This window comes from Protopterus annectens, chromosome 9.part0 (genome assembly GCF_019279795.1).
Source record: "Protopterus annectens isolate FY-2018-M chromosome 9.part0, PAN1.0, whole genome shotgun sequence".
In the NCBI taxonomy this organism is placed as follows: Eukaryota; Metazoa; Chordata; order Ceratodontiformes; family Protopteridae; genus Protopterus; species Protopterus annectens.
The window spans coordinates 171124943-171152564 of NC_056743.1; the positions used below are offsets into that span (position 1 = coordinate 171124943).

The window sequence follows — 27622 nt, forward strand, 5'->3', positions numbered from 1 at the left end:
AAAAAAGGCACTATAGGGGTGGCAAGAGACTTAGACAGTAACCTGAATCCCAGGGGCGACAGGTGCAGACCATCTCTGGCAAAGCATCGTGGTCTGTCAATCATGTCATCCCAGGCAGACAGATACTGGATCCCCTTTGAATGACACCATAAGCTTAGCCAATTGTTGAAGTCAATCATTTTATCCTTATATTGTGGTATCATTCTGGGCGAAGGCAGGATGCTACTCAGGGCTAGGGTCATACCTGCCTGGGCCACATGATCCGAGAGCTCTTCCATGTCTCTTTTCATGTAGTCCAGGGAGGTACGTCTCAAGTCATTCACTCCAACATGGACAATGACAGAGTCATATTTGTGCTTGTTGTGGAGTGACTTGCTGATCCACAAGTCTTCAGCATGATAATAAGAAAATGGGGATGTCCAGACATAGATCTGTTTGCCTCCCCTCACAACTGCCAATTGCAGAGATTTTGCACAAGGATTTATCACAAGCAAGCATGGAAAGTGGACGCCCTGTCCTTCAGCTGGAAAAATCTAACAGTATATGCTTTTCCCCCACTGCCTCTCCTTCCCAGGGTACTCCTAAAGGTCAGACAAGAGAAGCCAAAAATGATACTGATTGCACCAGACTGGCCATGCCAGCACTGGTACCCAATCCTAAAGAGCTTGTCGCAAGGTCCAGCATGGATATTGCCTCAAACTTCTCAATTGCTGACCAACAAAACAATCAGATCCTGCACAGCCAACTCAGGACCTTAAATCTGGAAGCATGGCGGATAATGTAGCCATTCAGAACACTCCTCTTTCAAAAGCTGTTATGGATGTTATTTTGGAGGCCAGGAGGCCCAGTACCAGAAAATCTTATTTAGAAAAATGGAAGAGATTCTGTGCTTGGAACCAGGAACAAGGCATTGACACGTGTGTACCAAATATCCCTCAGATTTTACAATACCTAACTGAGATGCTGAACAAAGGCCTTTCTTTCTCATCGATTAAGATTCATGCCTCTGCCATTTCAGCCCATTACAACCACCTATCCTTTCTCATCCTTTAATAAGGCAGTACCTCAGAGGGGCCAAAAACATTAGGCCTCCAAGGAGCGCACCAATTCCGGCCTGGGACCTCAATTATGTTTTGGAAAAACTCACACTGCTTCCTTTCAAGCCAGCATCAGCAACAGATATAAAATTTTTATCCTGGAAAACAGCTCTGCTTCTTGCGATAACCTCTGCAAGGCGAGTCTCTGATTTACAAGCACTGATGGCTGTGGAACCTTTCATCATTTTTCATCCAGACAGGGTTTCTCTGAGGACAAACCCTACATTTATGCCTAAGGTGGTGTCCAGTGTGGCCCTCAACCAAACCATTCACTTGCCTACCTTTTATCCAAATCCACAGAACAAGGGTGAGGAAATTCTGCATTCTTTGGGCATACACAGGCAGTTACGCTTCTACTTGGACAGAAGCTTTCAGAAAGACTGAGCAACTTTGTGTCATATGCTGCAGGATCACAAGGAAAGGCCATCTCAAAGCAGACTATTTCTAAATGGATAGGCCATTGCATCCGTTTCTGCTATTTTCAACATGGCAAATCAGTGCCTAAGGGCATTAGGCCTCATTCCACCAGAGCAGCAGCCACTTCAGCAGCCTTCCTCAGAGGAGTACCAACCAAAGAATATCTTAGAGGCTGCAACTTGGAGTTCAGTGCACACCTTCACAAAGCACTACCACTTACCTCTTTACTCTAAGTCCAGAGCAGGCTTTGCCACTACAGTTCTGCAGGGCCTCATTGCCTCTCCTAATCCTATTTAGCCCAGCCACCCATCCTCAGCTTTGGGATTCAACCCAAGAGTAATAACTGCAACAGTAAAACACGATGAACATAGTACAGTTGTGTACCTACAATAAATGTAGATATTAGAGTGTATTCACTGTTGCAGTCCTGGTTACCCACCCACCATCCCCCTTTACTTTGCTGGGACTTATCTGCACTTCTCTATCCTATACAACCTATTTGGTGTATTTGCTTGTAGATGAAGGAAATGTTATTTTTGTGCATGCATTTTTATTGGCATATTTTTCAGCCTACCAATTTGGGGGCACCTGACATCTGGGGCAAGAAAAACTGAAGAAAATGGCATCAGCTGCATCTTTTATACCCCTGGCGCACTGACGTCAGGGAAGAGGCAACAGCAACCGATGCTGGACCTAGACTTTGGAATTCTGGCCGACTGAGGGTAGCCTGCCAGCAGGATAACCCAAGAGTAATGACTGCAACAGTGAATACACTTTAACATCTACATTTATGGTAGGTACACAACTGTACTTTACCCTCCCTCCATCCCCCATTCTTCTTTTGGCTATACCTCTACTTTCACTTACTATGCTCTAAAAGCTTTTTGGTGTATTTGCTTTTTTGTTGGAGGTATATCCTTGTATTTATAGATTTCATTGCTTCCCATTAGGGGGGCACCTGACATCTGGGCAAGAAAAACTGATGTAATGGTGTCGGCTGTATGTTTTATACCCCTGACAACCTGACGTCATGGAAGAAGGGACAGCAACCGACACAGGACCCAAGACTTGGTTAATCAGGCCGACTGAGGGCTACTGCAAGCAGATAACCCAAATGTAATGCCTGCAACGGTGAATATACTCGAACATCTACATTTATGGTAAGTGTACACAACTATACTTTCTGCCAGCCTGAGGACTGAGTTCTGTTGATATTGTCATGGAAATCCCTGACAACATTCTGTAATAGAAGCTGCATAAGCTACCAAATGTACATATTGGAGACAAAAGTGCTAATTCAGATGCCATGAAAAGTCCACAGCCTGAAGCTGAATTTGTTAGTAAAGCAGCTGAATCAATATCTCATGCAGTTAAATGGCAAAATGTAAAGATGTATAGAAGAAATTGAAAGTATTTATAGGGGGCAGAGTTATCTACGTTGAACAGTATCGCAACCAGAAGTGTCACAGCAAGTGCTGTTCACAAGAGTTTAATATTCAGGAGTTACAGTGAAAGAGAGAGACCTCTGAAGTTGCATCTGTAGGTAAAGCTGCAGCAAGAAACATTCCTCAGAACAAGTGTTGCCTGTTGAGTAATCACATCAAATAGTCCAGATAATTAAATCTTTCCCTTTGAAAGGGGATTTGTATATGGACACTTTACACTATAGCCAATGAGCTATTCACATGGTACTCTTTCTTTGTTGGAGTCTCAAAGCAATCTGGGTGTATGAATTTGGATATAGGTGGTTACATTTACATACAGTTCTTATGTTTTGTGCAGTTTTGCAATTAAACTGATATAGGGATGATGGATCTGCTGCATCCATCCTTCCCCGTCTCTGAGTTCTGTTTGGAATACTTGAAGGGAAGCTTGTACTAATGTGGGATATACCTGTCTGTGCATTGAAATATAAGCCTGCATCGGTATGTGCAGCAAAAGAAGCCACTGCTTTTGAAACTTCAGCATGGAGAGGATGCATGTAAGGTAAGATAGTATCCCACATGCATCTGATTTAGTATTCTGCTGACTATTTCTTGTAGCTCGCTATAAGGATACTTGCCCAGACCTGTGCTGTATTTAACATTTAGCAGTGTTATAGTTGTCTGATTTGCACGTCAGTTTTACATTAAATTCTAAGTCACAAAATAACAATGGTTTATCTAGGACTGTTTATTTTTTAATTGAAATTTCAGTTTTAGAATGGATTAAATAAAATGCTAGCCGCAATATAAGAATAGGTGAGCTAGTTGCTACACTGGGGAGAAATAGGAATTCATACATAAATGTCTGTATCTAGATATGATGCAGATCATGCTTCAACAAGCCCTGCCTTATCAAAAGTAAAACAAGTCTTACATAGATGATCAAGACAACGTGTGTATTGTTTTATCACAAATTTAAAGTTGTAAATGTAGTCAGGTATGGAATTTGAGCATCTTATTACGCTTATTTTTAAGTGGTTTTCCTTACTTTAAACGTTTGTTTAAATTTCATCTTTAAGTCACGTGATAAAGAAAGATATAGTGAAAGTGGAACCGAGTTTAGCAGCTATGAAATAAGGTTATAAAAAGGGGGAATCAGGCATCAAGGTTAGTTTTGTACCTCATGTTTCATTACGTTTATAAATGCAAAATCTTTCAGAATGGTGGTTTTGAAGTTTGTTTTAAGTGTATGAAAAATGTATTGCACTGATGGACGTGTGTAATATCTTGTTCATAAGAAGCAGTTCCACTATCAAGATTCTAATACCTCTCAGCCAGTTCTTCAGATTAATTATGTTCTGGAATTCCATTTCAACAGCTTTTCATTGTAGGGTGAATTATTATAGCAATAACCCACGCCTGGGTGTGGGTAATGCTGGATTTACCCACGGTTGGCGTGGTTTGGTCCCGAGGCGGCCCGAGGAAAAAAGACAACCGTGGGTAAATCCATTACCCAGAAAGGGAGTTATTATTAATGCCATTATTTAAGAAAAGAAATAATTACTTTTCTTAAATAATGGCATTGTATAATGCCTCTTGCTGCCCTTCCGCACCTGTCTGGTGTTCGCGGCAGTTCTGATGTACTGCGCATGCCTCGCGAGTACATCAGAGTGTGGGCAAAAGCAACGGAGAACGCAAGTTCTCCGTTGCTTTACTATCTCGCTATGTTAAATGGGTTTAACATGGCGAGACAGCTTTAAAATAAGCAACGGAGATCTCCGTTGCTTATTTTAAAGCTGTCTCGCTGTTAAACTCATTTAACATAGCGAGAAAGTTAAAGCAACGGAGATCGCAAGATCTCCGTTGCTTTACATTGTGTCGCTATGTTAAAGGAGTTTAACATAGCGAGACAGCTTTAAAAAAAGCAACGGAGATCTCCGTTGCTTTTTTTAAATCTGTGTCGCTATGTTAGACTCTTTTAACATAGCGAGACAGTGTTTTATACTAACGGAAAAAGTCCGGGCGACCGGACCTTTTTCCGTTAGTATATTGAGGATTTAGCGGGCACGCTGGTTGGGCTGGCCAATCAGCATGCACGTTTTTAGGGTAGGCATTGTATAATTCAGCAGAAGTTGCTTCATATCATCCTAAAGGACATACAAGCAATATGCTGAATCGAGACAGCTTTACGTGACATTTTTAACCAGGTCATCTTCTAAGTGACAGACTATTGTAATTATGTGCCACTTAAACAATGAGGAACTGTATTTTTCCATCTTTATTGAAGGTGCATTTGAATTCAGGAATGTACTTTACAATGCATTTTTCAAATCTTTGCTAAACTGCATTCCATGTTTGTTTCCAGCTAACAGGTGTTTTTATAGGGTAATTAATGTTGGTTCACAAACTAAACAGGTTTATGTACATTCCACAGATGTGCTTTCTCATGGAAATAGGCCTGTTCAGTATATACCATACTAAACAGTCCAGACTGTTTTTTTTTCCTTCATGCCTCACAAGACTGTTTGAATTGCAGTTGCGTTTTCCTTTTTGTGGACTTGGAGGTTAGAGTACCCTCCGTCATTTTCCTTTAATTTAGAAGTTACTGTTCAAAGCAAAATAAGGCCAGTCTAAACTGATTTTGATAGCTTCTCCTTGGCCAAGATAATCATAACATTTTCTGTTGAGCTTGATGCCTGCTTCACTATTACCATTAAATTCTCCACATATCCTTGCTTTCAAATCAACAGAACAGGGTACTGCATCCAGTTATTAAACCATCAGCCTAAGATAAAAGTATGATTCCTAATAACAGCTTCTTTTCTTCACAATTTTTAAATATCATACATAAATCTAGAATTCCAAATATGGCAAATTGTTATACACATATAGTTGGACCACTGGATTTCTTATTGCTATAACAGCTATTGACACCTTTGAACATATAATTTATCTGAGAGAGACCATCTCTTTTTTTGTTCCACCCTAAAGAAGGATAGACTGAAAATACATGTTAGTGCACTACTTAGTAAAATAAAGAAGTTGTAGAGTTCCATGACAGATTTACCCTTTATTTATACAAAAAGAGAGTAAGTGCTTTCGCAATCTACCCAGATCGCTTCTTCAGACTGTATTACAATGTTATCTAATCTAACCAAGCATTTTAAACCTTCAATCATTAACACATTGCAGTTAATCACAATTACCTAATTAAAACAAGGGCGTGATTCCCTTTCAATAAAAACTTTTTAAAAATCCAAAACTTCTTTCTTTGCCGTTCTTTTGTATCAGCTTATATCTAAACAAAATACTTATAAAAAATCAGCTCAGTATATACGATACAATAGAAACATAAAATGTTAATAAAAAATATTAGCAAAACATTACCTGTGAAAATGCTTGTGTATATATATGTGCATATTATTATAATATAGGCCTAACTAAGCTAGATCACACCCATTTGGCAGACAAAATTCTTGATTTCATTTAATATGCTTGAATTCATTATAAATATAGACATAAAGCAAAGGCAACATATTTAATAAGGCATGGATATAATTAAATGTCATATTAACAACATAAACATTTAGTGCTTCAAATGTGCTTTAAGGAAGGGTTTAAGTGATACTGCATCATTTATTCCTGGATGTTTATCTGCATTTAATTTTATAATCCACTTCTGTTCTAGTTCTTCAGTTTTATTTTTATATCACCTCCTCTAAGGCCTTTCTTAACTACCTCAAGCACAAAGAATTTAAAAATATGATATTTCCCTTCTTTTTGAATATGCTTGGCTAGAGCATTAGTTTCTTTACCTGTCGCAATGTCTCTCATATGTTCTAGAATACGTTTTTTTAGCATCCTATTCGTTTTACCTATATAGTATGCTTTGCATACTTGACAAAAACTGAAATATACTATGTCAGTAGTTCTACAGTCTACATATATTTGCTTCTATTTTAAATTTACTCACTGGATGAAAAAAGGTAGTGCAGGAAAAAATATATCTGCATGCTATACATTTTCTATAGGGGTAAGTACCTTTCCTCTGTGATGTAACTTCATGTATAGTATGTGATTTATAGCATAGCTGCCTTTTTAAAGACTTTTTATTAATGAAAGAAAAGTGTGGTGCACAATCTATTACTGTTTCTAAATCATTGGATGCTTTTTTAAAAACATTACAAAACACATTTATATCACTGGCATAAGTAATAGGAAAATAAACCATTCAGATCATGTTTGATTAAGATAAGTATAAATCAGTCTGTATTATACTGGAAATACTGTATTGTTATGTATATTAATTATAAAAATATTTTGTTTGTAGGCATGTTCATTTTTTAGTTCTAATGCAGTTCCATTAAAGATAGCATTTGTGAATGCCGACCCTTTGGGGGAAGAAATAAATGTTATGTATAAGGTAAGTATATTTTTACATTACATAATAAGGGTATATGGAGTGTAGCATTCATTTGTCATTTTAATCTTTCTGAAATGTATTGTAAGCTGTTGGCTTTAGTAACAGAGCAAAGATAGCAAAAGAAATAAATGTCATCAGCTAGCTGTTGCTAGTGACTGTTCTAGACACAGTGAAGTGTTTTATTCAAATGTTCTTGCATTGATATGCTGCAGTGTTCATAACATGAGGGAGTCCACCTCCGTTTGATTCATATGTCCAGCCAGTATACAAAAGTCTCAGTGCTACTGTAAGGTACATGTTATGCCGCACGTCAGCTAGTATACAGCGGCCATAAAGATATGGCTGATATAAAGCAGATGTCATCATGTACCAACCTCAGAACTTTTCTGCCATCTGTCCTATCGCTTGATTTGGTCGTTGCTTGCCAAATAAATCACAAACTTTGGTTCAGATACGTACCCCATTGTTTTTTTTTTCTTTAAATTTTGGCTACCATATTGTCTTTAGTGATTACATGTTAACTAGGATGGACAAGTGTCAGTGTGAAAGGCAGATTCCACATAAGGATTCACACGAGTTTTGCTTGTTTTGCTTAGGCCCAGACCACGACCACACCACCTGTGCTTTCTGTAATGCTTTTGTCCCCAAAACCCTTCACAGCCATTTATATTCCCTTAAACTATATCTGGAGAATCAGCGACTTAAGTGTTAAGTGCGTGATATGAAGGCAGCGTTCGGCCCTTCAGATGAGCTGCAACTTAAAAAGGCCAAGAAGTCTCTGCCTGATCTTCGTGCTACTCCCTTTCTTCCAGGCTTCCCTGCCAAGGCTGATGTGGGACTGGAGGCTGTCCCGGAGTCAGTAGACATTCCTTTGACAGGTACCACAGCAGAAGCCATGAAGGACCATGCCAGCACATTCACAGGAGATTTACAGGTGTCAGATTCAGTTGTAGGGAGGGAAACCATGGCTTATTACTGAACACGTGTGTGGTATCACCCAAGTCATGCTGGAACATGTGCCTGTGGACATTGTGTAGTGCAGGCCGATGTTTGACCCATCCATCTTCCACAACATGGAAGCTCCTATAAAAAAAAAAAAAAAAAAGTTAAAAACCAAACACATTTCTCCTGTTCCCCAGGATCAAGCACTGGATTGGCAAGCCTTCTCCCAAGGCCTTTTCAATGCCTTTATGGCACTACATCAGACCCCTGCTCCTTCTTCCCCTTCTCCTGGCTTTCCTCCGTCTACTCCTTTAAAGAAGACCTCTGAGGATATTTTTTCAGATGAGGAGGAATCATCAGGGGGATGAATCCCTGGTTTATTCAACACAAATCTCTTCCTCTTTGGGTTATGCCTCACCAGAAGAGTAATATAATGGTACAGATTCCCCTTGGGAGGATATTTCCTTTGGGGAAACTATACTGAAGATGAAAGAATTCTTCAAATGGGACTGTTGCCAAGTGTCTGACATACAAAAGAGGTACTATGACTTCCTTCATATGGACTCTCCTTCTCCATCTGCCATTCCCCTTGTCCTACTGGCCTTCTTAGATACCTTTACAGCTGCTTCTAAATGTCCAGACTCCCAGTCTCCAGCTCTCAAGTGCCCAAATAGATTTTATAAGGTGCCTCAGAACTCCAAATTCCTGTTCAAAGCTCCCACTGTAGACCCAGCTATTATCAAGTTCAGCAGACAGGCCATCTAAATTGCCTTCCACCTCCTTGCTTCCCTCAGATGAGAACAAAATCATGGAGAGACTAGGGGGAAAAGTATATACCTTTGCTACTTTGGCCTTCAGGGCAATAAATTATCAAACTCATAAGGCCAAATATTTCCTGGCTCTCATCAGATACAGGAAACCTCTTTTCTGAGCTGCCGGAGTCTCCCATCAAGGCTAAGCTCTCCTTCATTCTCATTTCCTCTGCCAAGGTTACAAGGCACTCTATCAAGTGCAGTTATGATGCCGTGGAGGCCTCAGCCAGGGCAGCAGCCTTGGGTCTGCTCTGAGGAGGTATTCATGGCTCAGGCTTCAACTCTTGCCTAATATTAAGGCCAAGCTAATGGATGCCTCTCTGTACAACAAAGCCTTGTTTGGTAACTCAGCTGCAGAACTACTTAAATCACTTCCAGAAAAGGGCAAGGAGCTCCAGGATTTAAAACTTATCTTTGTCTCCCATGTTCCCAGGTTTCAGAGGAATTACCCTAACAAAACTGCCTTTGCCAGAAAGCCAACTAGGCCACCTTCCACCAAAGGTAAGAGGGACTCCAGGAAACAAATCCCTTCCAAGTCTGCTTCCTCCACCCCTTCTCAGAAAGCGCTCTTTCAGGCAAAGCCAGGTAGTCTGTTTCTCCCTGCTTGGAATCAGATAACCCAGGACTCTTGGGTCCTTTCCATCATCCATCAAGGATATTTCATGGTGTGGGAAACTCTCCCCTCCTTCAGGGGCATTCCACAACCACCAAAAGAACAACTGCAATTCTTTCCCCAGGTCATTTCCACTCTTTTGTTTCAATGTACTGTTCAGGAAGTTCCACTCTCTCAAGTGGGAAAAGGTTTTTACTCCAGGATGTTTCTGGTTCCCAAGAAGGATGGTCTCTAGAAGGCCCATCATATAGACCCTTCCCATCTAAATGCCTTTCTGAAAGCCCCTCACCTTTCATATGCTGACTTTACCCACTACTCCCCCAGGCCTTTATGGTGTCATTAGACATCAGAGATGCCTATCTACACATCTCCATTCACCTACCGTTCAGGAAATTTCGTCACTTTTCTGTTGCTTCCTAACATTTTCAGTTCTGTGTTTTGCCATTTGGTCTGTCTACTGCACCAAGGGGTCTTCACAAAATGCTTAGCTCCTGTCATAGCTTACTGCAGATGATTTTTCCTTACCCACACGATCTTCTCATCCAAGCCCCTCCCCAGACATTCTTCAGAAGAATCTGTCCTTCACGATGTCTCTCTTGGAAAGTCTAGGATTTGGAATAAACTGTCAAGTCTACTCTGACCCCTTCCCAAGACAATATTTTTTCTTGGATGCAGGATTCAAACAGACTAGATGCCAGCCTCTTTACTCCCAGAGCAGGTTCTGTCCCTTACCTCCTTTTTCCAGGACCTTTTTCCCCTTCAATCTCTGATTGCCAGGGACTTTCTACATCTCCTGGGGTTCATGGCCTCTACTTAGCCAAGTTGCACATGAGAAAATTCCAGTGGTTTTTGAGGATGGTTTGGATGCAACACTCCCACCCTCTGGACTTTGTCATTCCACTCCTTCCCTGCTTGAAAAGGGAGTTAAATTTGTGGATTCTTCAGGTTGCAGGGAATACAGGCCTACCCCTGCAACCATCTCTTCCCACTCAGGAGCTGTACACGGATTCTTCAGATACAGGATTGGGTGCAACACTGGAATCCTGGAAGGTCAGAGATGTCTGGTCTCCAACCCAGTTGAAGGAGCACATCAACATAAAAGGAATGAGGGCCTTATTTTTGCCCATGCTTTCCCCAGGGGTTCTAAGGTGGCTCACAGACAACACCACGGTCCTCTGATATGTCAACAAACAGGGCGGGACCAAGTCTTACCTCCTCTTTAGAACGGGCTTTATAGGCCTGGGATCTAGCTTTGCAGAGTCAAGTCCTTTGTTCAGGTTGTTTACATTCCTTCAACTCAGAATGTTGTAGCAGACGCATTCAGCAGGTCCATGGCTCAATCCCACAAATGGAATGTTACACGGTGATGTTTCTGGACCTAGTCCACTGATGGGGGTACACGTCAGATCTCTCTGCTTCCCCATGAACCGAAAGCTTCCCAGATTTTGTTCCATGATCCCACATCCCATGGCATGGAAGGTGGAAGCCCTATCCTTTTCTTGGAAGGAGATGTTTCTGTATGCATCCCCCTCTTCCCACTTCTCCAAAAGATCCTGCTGAAAATACAGCGGGAACAACCAGAAATCTTGCTGGTTGACCCCCTTAGACAAAACAGCATTCGTTCCCCCTCTTCCTGCATTTGACCAAGGGGAATCACAAGTTACTCCAGTGGATGGACCAGCTCACACATTCAGTCTTTCACAGGAATAGGGTATTTCTACGCACCAGTCCCTCCTTTTTATGCCCAAGGTGGTTAGTGAATTATCCCTCAATCAGTCAACCTCCCAACCTTTTTTCCCACCCCTCAATCCTCCATTGAGAGGATTCTTCACACTTTGGATGTGCACAGGCAACTCGGATACTACCTGAGCAAAACTAATTATATCCATAAGTCTATGAACGCCTGTTTGACCCAGGGCCCTTGAAAGATAAGATACAGTCTGTTTCCAAGCAAACTATCTCGTCTTGGATTTCTAAAGCTATTTCCTTCTGTTACTTAACCAATGGAAAGAGCCTTTCTTCTCCTGTAAGGGTGCATTTCACTAGGGTAGTGTCCTCTTCTGGAACCTTCTTTAAAGGGTTGGACACTTCCTTCCATCCTGGAGGCAGCTACCTGGTCTTCTGTTCATACATTCACTAAACACTGTAAAATAGATGTAATTTCTAGGTCAAGGGCTGGTTTTGCCAGAGCTGTTCTGCATGGGTTTATAGAAAATGCTTCTTCTCCTCCGCCCAGTTCTTCCTCTGCATGAGCTTTGGCACTCTCCCTCATGTTATGAATACTGCAGCATATGAATAGAAGGACATAGAATAGTTGTGTAAAATCTTACCATAGCCATAGATGTCCTCCTTCTCTATGTGCTGCAGTATTACCCCCCCCTCCCCCTGATGTTTGCTGAGCCCCTGGTGGCATGTTTTCCTCGCTTCAGATCAGCCTGGAGCTGTGCAACATTAATTTCTGAGGTTGGTATATGCTGATGTCCGCTTAATACCCGCCGTCTCTTTATGGCTAATATATGCTAGCTGATGCATGGCATTGAACATACCTTAAAGTAGCATTGAGACTTTTGTATACTGGCTTTGGACGTACGAGTCAGCCGGGGCGGACTCCATCATGTTATGAATACTGCAGCATAGAGTAGAGAAGGACATCTATGGTTATGGTAAGATTTTATACAACTATTCTTTACTCATAGCAAAAAATGTTAATAAATGACCAAATATTAGCAGGACTACTGGAATCATCCCAGTTGCACCTCTCAGTGTTGCCATAGTTCTAGAATCATAAGAATAAAAGGATAATGTTAGCTCTTTAGCTCGTTTGGGATTTGAACCAAAGACCTCTAACATATATTTTGCATTTGTTTAAATTTAATATTAAAGCAAGTATGTAACTCACTTACGTTTTCAGAAAAAACACACTGATGATTCTTTTAAGAGATGGGGACATTTTAATATCTTGAAGTATGAATATTTTGTTACACTGAACCAGTTCCACAATGCAACTTTTTTTTTGTATTCTTCTTGCTTAAAGTAAAAGAAGACAATCTTTAAGACTAGTTACCATTTGCTTGGAAATAATATGGCTTTGATTAGCTTTTTGCTGTTTGACAGAAAGTAAACACTCAGTTTTATTTTAAAAAGCATCAGTAAACCACTAGTCACTGCTCTTAAAGTAACATTTGCCATTAAGCACGCTCGTTTGTGGTGATGATGTAATATTAGGTCTCCTGAACTGCTTATTTGAAGTTTGGATCATCATGCTAGCAACTTCTATGTGGAAAGAGAAGTGAAAAAGAGAATATTGGTAATGGTGGAGGCTAGCTCTCTGTCTCAATTCATGAATGCAATAGTAATGGCATGTGATCTCTTAAAAAAATTAAAATTGCAGGCTTGGTATGTAAAGAACTTTAAAAAAATGCATTTTGCAAAATAGCAAAATATATTTATGTATTTTGTATGCATTTTAGTTCTTTGATATTTGTTTACCAAGAAAGGCCATCTGGGCAGTAACCCCTTTTCAGCGGAGTCATGGGAAAAAATACTCAACAGTTAAATCAACTTTACTAAAATAAATAACAGTACTTATAATAGTCATGTACTGGATATGTACATTGAGCATGAGTACAGTCAGTTTAATGCTGCATGTGTGCAATGCTATATGTGTGGTAGAGCAACCCCCATATATTGGAAGAGAAAATGCTGCTATAATGAAGCTAGAACAAAAAAGAAAGTCATAATTGGTGAATGCAAAATTATTCCTATGCCATACTCAGGATGTAGGAGAGGAAAATATTTAACACAAAATGCATGTTTTCTGCATATGTTCACATAGTTATGAAACTGTCTTAAAAACACTTAATAGTTGGATTTGTATAACGGCCTCATGTCAGAAACAAGGGAGGAATACTACTACCATGTCAGGGAACCGGAAGTGGGTACCTCCCCTCAGTCGGGCTAAAGGGTTAGTAACTTGCAACAAGATTATGACTAATAATTTTTAAAAGACACTTTGGCAAAGGTAATCATTCTGTTACTGAGATTTCCTTTATTTAAATTCCTTAATTATTGCACCTCTTAGGGTTTTAACTTTCAACTCTGTGACTTTTGATGTGCGAGCATGAAATCTGAGTGTTGTTAACTGTTGCACAGAGGCTACAACTATGCTATGCATAATTAGGTTCATAGGTAGGTACTAGGCTATCTGCCCAAGGGAATTTATAAGCCTAGCCAGAGTGTGTCGGCTTTCGCCACCCCATTGATTAATTAACTAATCCTCTGTCAAGCAGAGCCAATGAAGTGATCCCAAGGGTGTATTTTCTGTTACCCATCCACTCGTCAAGGTTTCTCTTGAAGAGTGTTAGTGAGGGGCTCTGCCTAATGCAGTTTGGAATTTTGTTCCAAAGCATGGGGAGTCTCTGTGACAGGAATCTATCCCTCCAGCATCCCTAGAGCGCGTTGCTCACAGTGGCTTGGATTTCTTTAGGTGGAGCATGTCCATCAATTCTGAGTTGGACATGGCTTTGTAAGTCAGGCAGAGATCACCTCTGAGTAAGCGATATGCCACTGAGTACAGCCAGAGTTTTTTCAGTCGGGCTGCATAGGACATATATTTGAGGCCAGTAATCCTCTTATTGAGGTACTTTTGTGGTCTCTCCAGCTGTTGGAAGTGTCTTGTGAGGTGCATCCCAAATCGGGCATTTTACTCTATGATGGGTCTGATGAGTGACGAGTAGAAGGGGCACTATAACCTCTTTATTTCTAGATGCGAACCCTTTAGTAATTAGATGGGCCACATAGAAGGATTTCCTAACTACTTTGGCAATATGATTGTCAAAGGAGAGATTACTATCTACCTGGGTCCCCAGATCTCTTATTACCTCTTCTGTATTAAGGGGGCTGCCACCTGTGTGGTAATTCATGGGTGTTTTGTTTTTCCCAGATGGGATGACTAAGCATTTTTTGGCATTTAGCTTGAGGCCATGACTTTGACACCAGGTGTCCGTCTCATTAATGCCCTTTTGGAGGATGTCCGTGTTAGCCGGAGAGTCAATTATGGCTCCCAGTTTGCAGTCATCGGCAGGTCAAGTGTTTGGAGGTTCCCAATGTCTTTGTTAATGAGTTCCATGATGATCCGCTCCATAGCCTTGCAGACTAGGCTAGTCAGGCTTATGGGACGATAGTTACCAGTTGTGGCCCCTCCTTTGTGGAGTGGAATAACGGTTGTTGTGCGCCATTCTATGGGCACGTAGCCTGTGGAGAGGCTGAGGTTAAACAGCGTGTTTAGGTGGGGGGTTAGTTCATTCTGTAGTTCATGCAAGACGCAGCCTGGGACACCATCTGGCCCCATTGACGCTGTGTTTTTGGCTTTTGAAAGGGCTGTTTTCACCTGTGCGTCTGTGATTTCCGGGACGCTACACTTTTACGGTATTGTTGTGGGCCTTTTTGGCCCCCATCATTTTAAGCTTTGTCTAGATTTTTTGCTCCAAAAGGTTGAGGTATGATTGTTCCTTACAATTCCCATTTTTTACTGTGTGGTTTGCTCCTCCCTTTTCTTCTGATCTCAATTCCAGTTGTTTAATCTATGTTACTATACTCACTCCTTCCAGTATAGTTGGTGTAGCTTTTTTATTTCCATTGTCTAGTAATTGCTTTTTTGGCAGCCACCATGATTAGACACAGCCAGGTTTTACCATGTCTCTGCAACTCCAAATCTGTACCGTAGCTCAGAAAAATCATCTCCCTCATCACAACAATCTGCCCACCCAGCCTCTCCAGTGGTGATTTATGCACAGAATCCCAAAAGTCTTTCAACTCTCTGCACTCCCAGAAAATATGTTCCCAATTACCTCTTTCTTCCCCATCACACCTGCTACATTTGCTGGCTACCTGTGGAAAATGTATCTGGAGTCTACTTGGGGTATAAAAATATCTATATAAATATTTCCAAGCAAACTCTTAAATCTTTTTGATTTTATTGCATTTTTGGTAGACTCTCCTCCCATTGTTTAGTTGGGAATTGCATATCCAGTCTCACTGCCCAATTCCTTCCAACTTCCTCTGAATGACTCTTATAGTTAGCATGGAACATTTTATATGCTCTACTAATTATTCACTGTGTATTAGCAGCTTCTGTGCTGGGTTCTAATAAAAACTCTACCAGTGGTGATAGACAAGCTAATTTTAAGAAGGAACACACATGAAAACTGTGCATATTTGAGAATATCTCTGTGGTGGTAACTGTCAAACACAAGTAATACACAAGACGTGATAATTATATCTGGAGAGATAGGATGAGGAAAGAAGAGGACAAAAACAGCTTATGAGAGAAAAAGGAAAGGTTAGGAGTCTATGATCAACAAAGCTGTGTATTAGTCTGTATGATTGCTAATCTAACAAAAAAATAAAGAACAAAGTACACAAACGTATCTGGGAAAAGAGAGAGACAGAAAAAAAAAGTTAAGGATAGGGCAGAGAGATACATTTTTTAGGAAAATAAGAGACAAAATAAAAGACATACAAACACGAAGGTCGAGCTATGGAAGGTAGGTACCTTTGAGGAAGAAGATAAGACAGGAAGAGCTACATACCTGTAAGAGTATTTTTATGTAAAGACAATCATTCTGGTCGGAAACATGCTGGTAAAAGGGGATGCAAAGATTGAGAACACACTGAAACCAGATACAGGAGTCTAAAACAGTATCATTTTCTGTTCCAAAACAATTTTAATTGCACCTTGCATTCAGCACTTCAGGTCCACTTTACTACACACAGTTATTTACTGTCTAATGCCAAAACAAACGAGTTGTGCAAGAGCTTACCAAAAATGCAGAAACAGCTATTTGCAGATTGCAGGTGTCCCATAAATACCATTTATTAAATAAGTTGTGCTCACTAATATCAAATATTCATTAAGAATAGAACACTCTGGATATCTCATCTTTTTTCAGCAACATCAGTTTAAGTGACATCTTCACACGAGGACAGACTGCAATTGTAAAGTGAGTGAATCAAACTGACTACAAGATGCAATCCACTACATTAATGCCCCGGTGCAAATAGATACTTCACGACAATAAGGATTTTAAGTGACTGCTTTCATTCTGATGGCCGTACAAGTCACTGCAAGTGAAACTATAGACAGAAATGCAGTGCAAATTATAGGCAAGACTACCACAGTGAATTAAAGGGCCACTACAGGAAAATAATTTAAAACAATATATTTTTTAACTTTTCCTTAAGTTTGGCTCATTGCAAACCTGTATGTACCAGATAGAAGTAGTCAATTCTAATTTTATTCTGTTTGTACCCCCTGACTGCCCTCCTGGGGCCAGACATCCTGATGAGTTTTTTTTGTTGTAAAGAAAAAATCTTCCCCTTAATGCACTGCAAGTCCACTGTATTTGAGATTTTAGTGCCCATAGCTGGACTGTCACATTACTGTTCCATTCACTTAGAATGGAAGAACAGAGATGGAGCTAATTTTCAGAGGACTCGGTAAAAGTATAATTCACTGTCATGCAGTGCCTCTTAACAAATGTGTTTGCTGCTGATGTGTGAAAAAGGCTTCCCAAACTAGCAGTCCTTTGCTGAGATAACAACCTTTTTTTTAGACATTTGTTTTATCTGCCTCGGTTCCTTCTAAAGTTACCCCTCCCATATTCCAACCCCCTGCTAGCAAGAGTATCACATTTCCTGCCCTGCAAGGTTCAGCTATTCAGTCAGCTTTGCATGACAATACACATCAAACAGATTTGCTTGCAGTCTGTCAGGTGTATCATTGAAAATGTTACCACATCTCTCTCCTTACTCCTATCATCTGAATACCACTTTTACAGTAAATCGTTACAAAAATGCTTTTTCACAAACCTTGATGTAAGACTGTTTAATTATTCATCTAAGCATGTCAGTAGCATACACTGATTACAGTTCATCTTGGCCACTGACCGATTGGGCTCTGTCTGAAATAATAATCATCAACTCATAAAGAAAACTGATATTTGCCTTGAACAGAATTTCAGTCTTCTGCTTTGTTTTCCCTTACGCATACTACTGAAGTCTCTATTTTGTATGTACTACTGCTGTTGTCTGCACATATTCATTGGTGTTATGTCTTTTTTTTAATTCACATTAAATTATTTCCACGTCTTCTGCGTGGAGACATGCGTGAATGGGCGTACCTTCGTTGAAGGTTGTGCGTCAGGGCTGGTAACTCGGCACGTAAAAATCAACTACCAATCATTAGCGGACCGGAGTTCTGCTGTGGCAACCCCTAACCGGGAAAAGCCGAAAGACACAACAACATTAAATTATTTCCTTCATCCTATGCAGTGCCTACTCTTACTGTTGTGAACAGTGTGCATACTGTTCCTCCTCAATATTGTTGTCCATTGCAAGCTGTCATTACAAGTTTCTGTATTTACTCATATTAGAAATTAATTTCCTCGACAAGCTAGATAAATTAACTACCTCCAACATTGTTTCATACTACACTCATTTTTTAAGTACCTGTAACTGTTGCATTTCTATAAACATATGAAGATACTTCTTACAGCAGGGATCGAACTTGAAAAGCCATTTAGCTGTAAACATCAGTGAAGCAAATTATTAGGATTATACATAAACATCAAGTAATATGTACCACAGAGATGGGCTATGGCTGCAGAAAAAACAAAAGGGTGCAAAGGTCAAACTTAGGGTGTTGAATAGCTGTTCTGTAACATCAAAGTACATGCAAGCCAGCTAATGTACAAACTGCCCATAGCATCAACACTGCTTAAAGACAAAGATTATAAGAGCTTCTATAAAGTTAGAAGCAAGAGCAATCATTTAGATAAAATTAGTCTCTACAAATGCATAACTTGTGAAGCTAGATGAATAACAATGGCTTTGTCTTTCAGTACATCAAGGGACAAGCTTAGCTAACAGGTATCCTGCTGAGATGAGAGTTGATTCCATTACGCAGACATCACCACTTCTCAGTGTAACTTCAATTCACTCTTCAGCAACAGAAGATGGAGGTGTGATGCATATGCATGGCAACCATAAGTCACATACAATGGCTTATTATTTTCACATGGAATCCTAACAATATCAGCAGATGAGGCTAGAGAAGGACCACAGAAGAAGCCGTTTTTTAAACTGAAGATAATACTCATCGTACCTGTATCACAAAACTGTTACATCGCAACATGGACTGGACACCAGATAGTAGCGTGAAAAAAAATTACATCCATATTTGTGCAATCACTACTCCATTGTACCATCTATCAGTTACTTCTTTTCTTACTTGTATATCATACAGACTGCTTTGGCAAGTCACATCAAAAAACGTACGTCAGCAAATGGAAGGCAGGCATAATTGCTGATACTGACTCTTGTTCACAGCATATTGTGGCATTTATATACAACTGTGAATTATACTTCAGTATAGTAAACAGAATGCACCACTCCCTGCAGCTGATCACACAGCAGTATCATTTTGGCTTCCTGGTACAGTTTAAAACACTATATAATCCAACTGGTATGCAAACTTTGTTAGAAACTCATCTTCCAGAAATTGAATAGGTTCATAGGGGTTGTACTAGGCTAATGGCCCTGGAGCCTTTATAAGCCTAGCCTAAGGGATTCCCTGGCATCGTGCCACCCAGTGTTAGTTCTCAGGGCCCCTATCAAGTAAGGCCACTGAGGTGATTCCATGGTGAAATTTCTATTTCCCATCCACTCATCAAGATTTCTCTTGAAGAGGACCAGTGAGGTGCCGTGCTTGACATGTATGGGGAAGTCTATTCCAGAGTGTGGGCAGACTCTGGGTTAAGAGACTTGAAGTCTACCAGGACCGAGTGAGGAATGGCATCGAAGGCCTTGGCCAGATTGAGGTAAGCTGTATGAACTACCTTGCCTTCATCCACAGCTCAGATGACAGACTCGAAGTCTGCCAGGTTGAGCAGACATGATCTACCCTTCACAAATCCAAACTGGGTGGGGTCTAGAGTCTGGAGATTCCCTATGTCCCCGTTTATAAGGTCGATGATGATGCGCTCCATAGCCTTGCATATCAGACTCATCAGGCTAATGGGGCAGTAGTTCCAAGGCTCTGTAGTTGCTCCCCCTTTGTGGAGTGGGATGACCGTAGCAGTGCACCATTCAGTAAGGACAAAGCGTGAAGTGAGGCTGTGATTCAACAGGGCACACAGGTGTGGTGCCAGTTCACTTTGTAATTCCTGTAGGACACAGCCAGGATTATTATCAAAAAATGTTATTTCCATCTGAAAATAGGTTGTAGCATCAAGTAAAAACTGTTTAGCAGTCCACCAAGTAGATATCTAATTATTTTTTTGCATTTATGTTTGTTTGTGGTATATCTTCTCCAGCTGCAGGTTGTAGCTTTTCCTGCTGCAGAATTATTTTTGTTTGTATTGCAGTGACACACTTCCACAGTTTTGTAGTTTTTATACCTGGCTGTTGCTTTTATTTTTCTGATTGAGGCAGGTGTGCATGTCTTCCTGCTTTATGTTCTTATCCTGTAATCACTAGCTTCCTAGGGCTAGTAATTGTCTTACCTCAGTCAGTATTCTAAGACTGAGTATATCTATTTCCACAAGGTTGCTTGTTCTACAAGCTTGCTATGCAAAACAGAGACGTGATTTCTACAGCATAGTGGCAGACCTTTTCATACATCACCAAAATGCTTGTGATTTCTTCTTTTTTGTCTTTATCCTAAAGTGAGACTGGGAGTAATGACCAGAACCACAGCAGGCTGGGACAGCCTTCACCTTATTTTTTAATGTGATAGTCATATGCTTGTTTGAGTGACTGATTCTAGTGCCTTCTTATTCAAGACTATAGTCTTGCATGCAGAATTCAAAGTAAGTGACTATCAGATTGGGCTGTGGTTTTAGGGAGGTACCTATGACATATAAAGGAGTAGTCCCCCACACACATACACGCACACATACGCTGCATACTTGTAGTCATAACAGAAATACCTTAACATTTTAATTGGTTAATTTTTTGGGCACACAGTTTTCACAGGCTATCACTGTCAGGAATGGTATACAACTAGCTGCTGCTGTTTTTGGTAAAGAGGCATACAAAAATTCATTAAAAGATGTGTGAAATGTTTAATTCTTTCTATAATGATGTAGGTGTGTATACTAAAATTGTGCCATTTTCTATTACACTGATTCATTTCTTGTCTGAAGCTTCAGTATCTGTCAGAAGAAAAATTCAAACGAGTCACATCCGCCTCAGGTGATGAAAAATTTCTTTATTAGCAGCTAACCAGATTACACAGTATGTTGGCCAAGATGATCTCCTCTGGTCAACTTGTTTACTGACATCAACTTTTAATACTGCAAGCAAAACAACTTTTTGTTACATTTCTGACCATTGACAGTTGGCTATGAAAAACACCTGTGATAAACATGTTTATCACAAATCACCTCAAACCAACAGTTAGTACAGAATGTTCAAGAAGTACAGAATGTTCAGTTCAACAATGGTAGCTCAAATTTTCCAGGACACACAGCCTGCTTCAGTAAATTAACTCTTACTCGGCCGTGTGTTCTTATCCCAGGCTTCACCAAGCTATAATCAAATCTCTTTATTCTGAAATGCAGAAAACAAATATTATTCAGGTTCATAAGCAATGCTGCATTTTGTTCACAGATGAGGCCCATCTTTGATAGACATATCCCAACAAATAACATGTTCACTTTGCAAGCAGAGGAAAAAGACAAATAACAGTATGTTTTTAAAACTTTTTCTCTTAACATTTCCCCCCTGAAAACACTTTTTATTTGTCTTTTTATTTCAGCAATATATGGTAAAAACTAAGTTTGTCTTTGCATACATTACTTCATTGGCAAGACAAACTTTTAAACTTCAAAAACTTTTGCAAAAAGTCACATTTCAATGTATTCACTTTCACCAGTCTGTTGCAATTGCTGGTACATTGTCTTCATAACAGCAGTATCAACCAGTCTTTGTAGAAGGCCTCTGATACAGGGTATACAACAGCAACCACATACCACCATGATAGCCACAGCGACTCCAACGGACACCAGGAAACTGCCGATGAGATGACTCCATTTTCCAAACCACGCTTGTAGAAAGTCTGTAAAGGGATTACTTACCCCAGAGTTCTCTGCCAATTCTTCGGATAACATTTCCAAACCTTTCAAAGCTCGAGTGATACTTCCATCAGGCGCAGTGTTGTTTGGAATATATGTACAACAGAAAGTCCCAGACATCCTGCAAACTCCTCCTTCTTTGGCCAGGAGCATATCCAGCGCAATTCGATTCTGCCATGCCACCTGTGAAGTGGCCTCCAGTTCTTCAGCAATTCCTTTTAATGCATCTTTGGTATAGTTCACAAAACGCTGCTGGTTATAGTAAATGTAGTTGATCCAGTCCACATTCTTATTAGGTTGAATCCAGACAAAGATGGATGTAAAACCAGCTACTATTTGGTTTATTGCTTTGTATTCATCAGGTACACCTCTTGGTACGCCAATGCTATCGATGTAGACACCGTTATCGAAGGATTGCTTCAGTGCCTCTCGTTTTCTCCTACTCAACCACTTCGGCTTTATTTCAGGTTCTCTTACAAAATTGCTTGCTGGAACTGGGAAAATGTAGAATGTCAGAATTAACTTTAAAAGTGCACAAGTTCCCTTCCAGGGAATCGTAAGCCTTGATCTGAGTTTGTTGTCTCCACATAACCACCATACGTCTGCTAAACTATGAGTTTGGTTCTCCAGAAATGGATTCTCATTGCCATTCACAGTAACATTGCAATAGTTTTGTCCCATATTGCCATAATTCTTCCCTGTGCCATCTCTGGAAATACACATATACGAACCTGGATAGGAAATCGCTGCAGGCGGTTTCTCAACTTTGCTTATGACTGGAAAACGCTGAGTTTCATTTTTGCATTTATCTTCAGTTTTGTTGAAGAATAATTTTAACAGACACGTTAGGTTACCTTCATCTCGCATCAATGGGACTGTCGCTAGTTGCTGTTTACCTTCAGCACAAGAAACACAGTTCTCACGATGTGCCTCTTGGGTACTATATCTAACCTAAGATAACCATTCATTATGGTGTAAGAATCCCGTCTCTAGTAACAATTGTTCTTCTGTGAAGGCAAAATCTGCTTTACTTGTAGCATTTTTAAGGCTTTGTACTTTAAGTTGGAGGGTCCCCAAAGGATCAGTTCCAATTGGAAGAGACACTCCGATTCCATAAACTCCTCAATCACTTTCTTGTGGTGACACGATGATTATAGTAATTACTTCGGTACCTTGGAAATGCGCAATTTTTATTCTTTGTTGCTTGCTTTTATCTTTCTCTGGTATCACTGCGCCACTTGTTTCCCATCCATTCACATCTGTTGACCACCAAACATTTGACCAGGACGTACAGTCTCTATTGCACAAGTATTTTGCACGAGTCAAGAAATTATCATTGTTCCATTTAGAACAGTCCAAAATTCCTTCACAAAGTTTCACCTTAAACACAGTAGTAACACCTGTTTGCACTTGCAGCACCACCATTCCTTTTTCTCTTGCAACTGTTCCTTCTCGTATGGACATATTTACTTTCGCCACCAAAATCATCATCATGTAATAGTTCAAGTACCAGTTGAACGTGGCCATCCTCCATAAGGACTACCTCACGCCGTTGGTTTCTTCACTGGGTTTGAGACGAACTAACCCCTATTGGGCTAATCCCCCTTTGTAGCCAGACTTTGCGCTCAGAGGTCCGGTGGAGTTTGACCAATATCAATGGTAGAAGGAAGAGTCTTGTTTTTTACAGTGGGTGATATGAATCCACGAAGTCCTCTCAGCGATCTTTACAGCCGTAGGTGTCGAGATTAGTACTTGGTATGGGCCTTCCCACCTGGGGGATGACCAATTCTTTCTCTTCACAATTCGAATCCACACCCAGTCCCCGGGTGCCACGCTTAACAAGGTTTCATTTCTGGAATCTGCAAAGGAGTCATTGGTTACAAGAGATTTGACATTTAGCAGCTTCTTCATATAATCCGCTAGATCCTCACCCCCCCCCCTCACGTTCCGCTGGCAACAGTCCTTGCCACTGCGGGACGTAATATGATCTCCCAAACAAAAGTTCAAATGGTGTAAGTCCTTTGTAGGAAGGTGAGATTCGCATATACAGGAGTGCCAAAGGAAGGCACACAGTCCATGATCTATGTATTTCTGCCATCAGTTTGTGGAGCTGACTCTTCAAGACACCGTTGTCTTTCCACCAGTCCAGCTGACTGGGGATGGTAAGCACAATGATATTTAAGATCAATTTGAAACACTTGACCCAACTTCTGAACAATCTGGTTAAAAAATGAGACCCATTATCACTGTAAATGCGTCTTGGTAAACCAAATTGGGGAATTATTTCTGTAGTCAAAAGTTTTGCTACTGTTTGTGCATTCAGGTGCTTTACTGGAAAAGCTTCTACCCATGTAGAAAAAGCATCAATAATGATTAAACAGAACCTTTTTCCCTCTGAGGGTGTCAATTCAATAAAGTCCATACAGAGTGTGTGGAATGGATATGGAGGGGTAGGGAATGCCTGCTGAGACTTCTTAACTCCCCCTGCGCATGATATTTTGCACATAATAAACAAGATAAACAGAATTGCTTTGCATAAGTTGAAAACCCCTTACACCAAAACACCTTAGACACTATTTGAATCATCGTCTGTACTCCTACATGGGCAGGTCCATGGCTGACCAATGCCGCATACCTAAAAAGGTTTGAGGGTAATACCATTTTGCCATCTGATGCCCTATACAACCCATCCTGTTGAGTGATACCATACTTTACCCAATGACATTTTTCCTTCTGTGTTGTCAATGTTTGCATTACTTTTAGTGTCTCTAAGTCTAAGAGGTGTCCGGGCTCTAAATCATTGTCATGTAAAAGCAAATCATTTTCTTGAGCTGCCTTTTTTGCAGCCATATCAGTAAGTGCATTTCCCCTGGAGACGGGATCTTTTCTGTTGATATGTGCGGAACATTTACATATCGCTATCTGGAGTGGTAGTTGCACTGCATCCAACAACTGTAAAATTAAATCTCTGATTTATTGGTTTGCCTGTCGCAGTAACCATTCCCCTATTCTTCCATTGTTGAGCGATAACATGTACAGTGGAGAAAGCATATTGACTAGCTGTATAAATTGTCACTTTTTTACCCTCCCCTAAGGTACAAGCTCGAGTCAAAGCCACCAACTCAGCTGCTTGTGCAGAATAAATGTTTGACAATCTTTTTGCCTCCAAAACTTCAGTTTCTGTGGTGACAGCATACCCTACTAGTGTTTTTCCTACAGTGTCCTCCTTTGCTGATCCGTCTACAAACAAAACGAGATCAGAATCTATCAATGGAATATCCGTTAAATCTGGTCGGGGAAGTACTTTGTCATGAATACTCTCTAAACAAATGTGTGGAGTACCTTCTTCTGGAGTCGGCAAAAGTGTCGCCGGATTAAGAGTAGTACATCTTTCTATGGTCATATGAGGCTGTGTCAGCAGCACTGTCATACATGGCAAAAGTCGACTAGGAGATAAAAAGGTTATCTTATCTTGCAAAAGTATAGTAGCTACTGAATGTGGAACCCGCAATTGCAATGGGTGAAACAAAACTAATGATGCTGAGGCTTGTACTGCCATGGCGGCTGCCACTACAGCTTGAACACAATGCGGCAATGCCCTTGCAACAGGATCTAATCTGGAGAAGTAGAAAGCTATCGGTCTCTGTTTATCCCCATGTACTTGTACCAGAACCGAAGTCATATATCCTCCCTTACAGTCAACCATTTGTATAAACGTCTTAGAATAGTTCGGAAAACCCAAAACAGAGGATCCTGCTATCAATTGCTTAATTCTATTAAATGCCTGCAGACCTCCCAACCGTCCCGAATTACTCTGTTTTTACCGAGTTTTGGGGTCCCAATAATGGGGTGCCACGATTCCCGAGTGGCACCCCTTCAGTTCCGATTTTTTTCATCTATTTTTAAACTTTTTAATTTCCGCGCTTTTGGAGCTGACGTCATCACGTGCATGATGACGTTAGCTCCATCAGCCTGTTGGAATTAAGCAGAAGAGACGTGCAAATATGCGCAGGAGCACGTCTGTTTGAATACTGGGACTGTTGTTGGGTCCACAGTTCGTTATGGATTTATTTAAGATTAATACTGAGACTGCCGTTGCGTTATTAAGCCATTTCAGTTTCACCCAGAGCCAGAACTGCAGAGTGAGCCAGCCCAAGATGATATCTGGAGGAGCTGCTTTAAGGTACGTGTGTGTGTGTGTGTGTGTGTGTGTGTGTGTGTGTGTGTGTGTGTGTGTGTGTGTGTGTATTTATGTTGGTGAGTGACTCTTTCATCTGTATACATTTGTCATGGTTAATGTTTATCCACACTGTTCCCATGGTAATGCTTAAGGACCGCAAATTACCACCTCTACATACTGTCCCCCGAATCCCCGATAGAGTTGAAGTGACGCCTCCGTGTATCAGAGTCAAGAGAGATGACAGGCAGTGAAGGCGAAGCTCAAAAAGTACATAAAAGTATAATTTTCATATCTTAAAGAGAAGTAGTTGCTATCGCAGGTCTAACGGTACCCCAGGAAGACACAGAAGGTCCGGCATCTTGCATTTACATCTCCATGGCTGGCTTTTTGTAATTGTTGATGTGTTAGAAACCCATGGTGGCACTAATAGGGTACTGGGGTCGAGTTTACTGTTTAAGCATAATTACACATTCACTTTGTGCAAAATGATTCTTATTGTGATTTGCCCTTTTTCAGTTTGGTGAAGATGTTGCGCATTTGAATGGTATTTTTAGCATGTGTACAACAAATCTTTCTGTGCAGGCGTAAATATAAATGTCAGATATTGTTTACTCCTTTTCTCTTGTTTTTGAGTAAGCTTTTTGCCATTAGGTAGATGAGCCACTTTCTTGAGTTTATATTTTTTGCAGACAGTCTCTTGAAGTTCATAACCAACAGCATCATTAGTCAACTTTGTCTTGCTGTCTCAGAAGTGAATTTTATTGCTAAAATGTAGGTTTGTTATACATTATGCATTTATCCCCTAAAACATGAAGATTGAAAAATGGTTCAAGTGGGTACTTAAGGGGGTGGGTCCTCCATTATTGTGTGGTGGAGTAGGTATTGTAGTGTATATTTGGCAAATAACTTCGCTGGCAGTACTGAACAGTTACTTAGTCGCTTTACAGTTCAGATGTGGTGTACATATGCTCTGTCTGTTTTGAGTGGGTTTATCATATGCCATTTTGTTGTCTTTTTGTGGTGGATAACAATCTTGTAGGTCTAGAAGTACCTAATCTTTAACCTGCCTCAGCAAATAGGCTCAGTATTATTGCCTGTTTTTTGTTTAATTCAAGTCTAGTAATGCATATTCTTGATGACCAGGTCTCACTGCTGCAGTAATGGTATCCGTGTTATATATCTGTAAGACTTGTCAGAAAGTATTAGAAGTTTAATGTATTAAGATTCCTTAACCACTGAGATGTGTGACAGTTTTTTTGCGACTGTTATTGGTCCTTGTTGAAAACAATTTTGCCAGTGGCTTACTCTTGATATTTTTTAGGAGCAATAAACCGCTTATGTTGTGTTGTATTTAACGTATTTAGTTTTGGACAGCATTTTCCCTAGTGGCTGTGCTGTGCCTGATCCATAGCTAGATACTTTTCAAGAGTTGATTGGTCTATTATATTTATTTTTATTGATAATCTATTCTCCTTTGAATTTGCAGTATTTATTAAATTAATCCATGTTTGTTGTGTAGTATTTTTGTTTACTGGGAAATTGTGTACCCTTTTATGATTCTTGCAATTTATAGTAAATAA

At 40.3% G+C, this 27622-nt stretch overlaps 1 protein-coding gene across 1 annotated transcript in view; it reads left to right on the forward strand.

Moving 5' to 3' along the window:
* Positions 1–27622, forward strand: part of PIK3C2A (phosphatidylinositol-4-phosphate 3-kinase catalytic subunit type 2 alpha) — a gene marked incomplete in the record, with an annotated part of 1553204 nt that overhangs the window by 1016125 nt on the left and 509457 nt on the right. Inside the window, 1 exon segment of the mRNA XM_044082088.1 lies at positions 7269–7361. Coding sequence (XP_043938023.1) covers positions 7269–7361 — 93 coding nt within the window.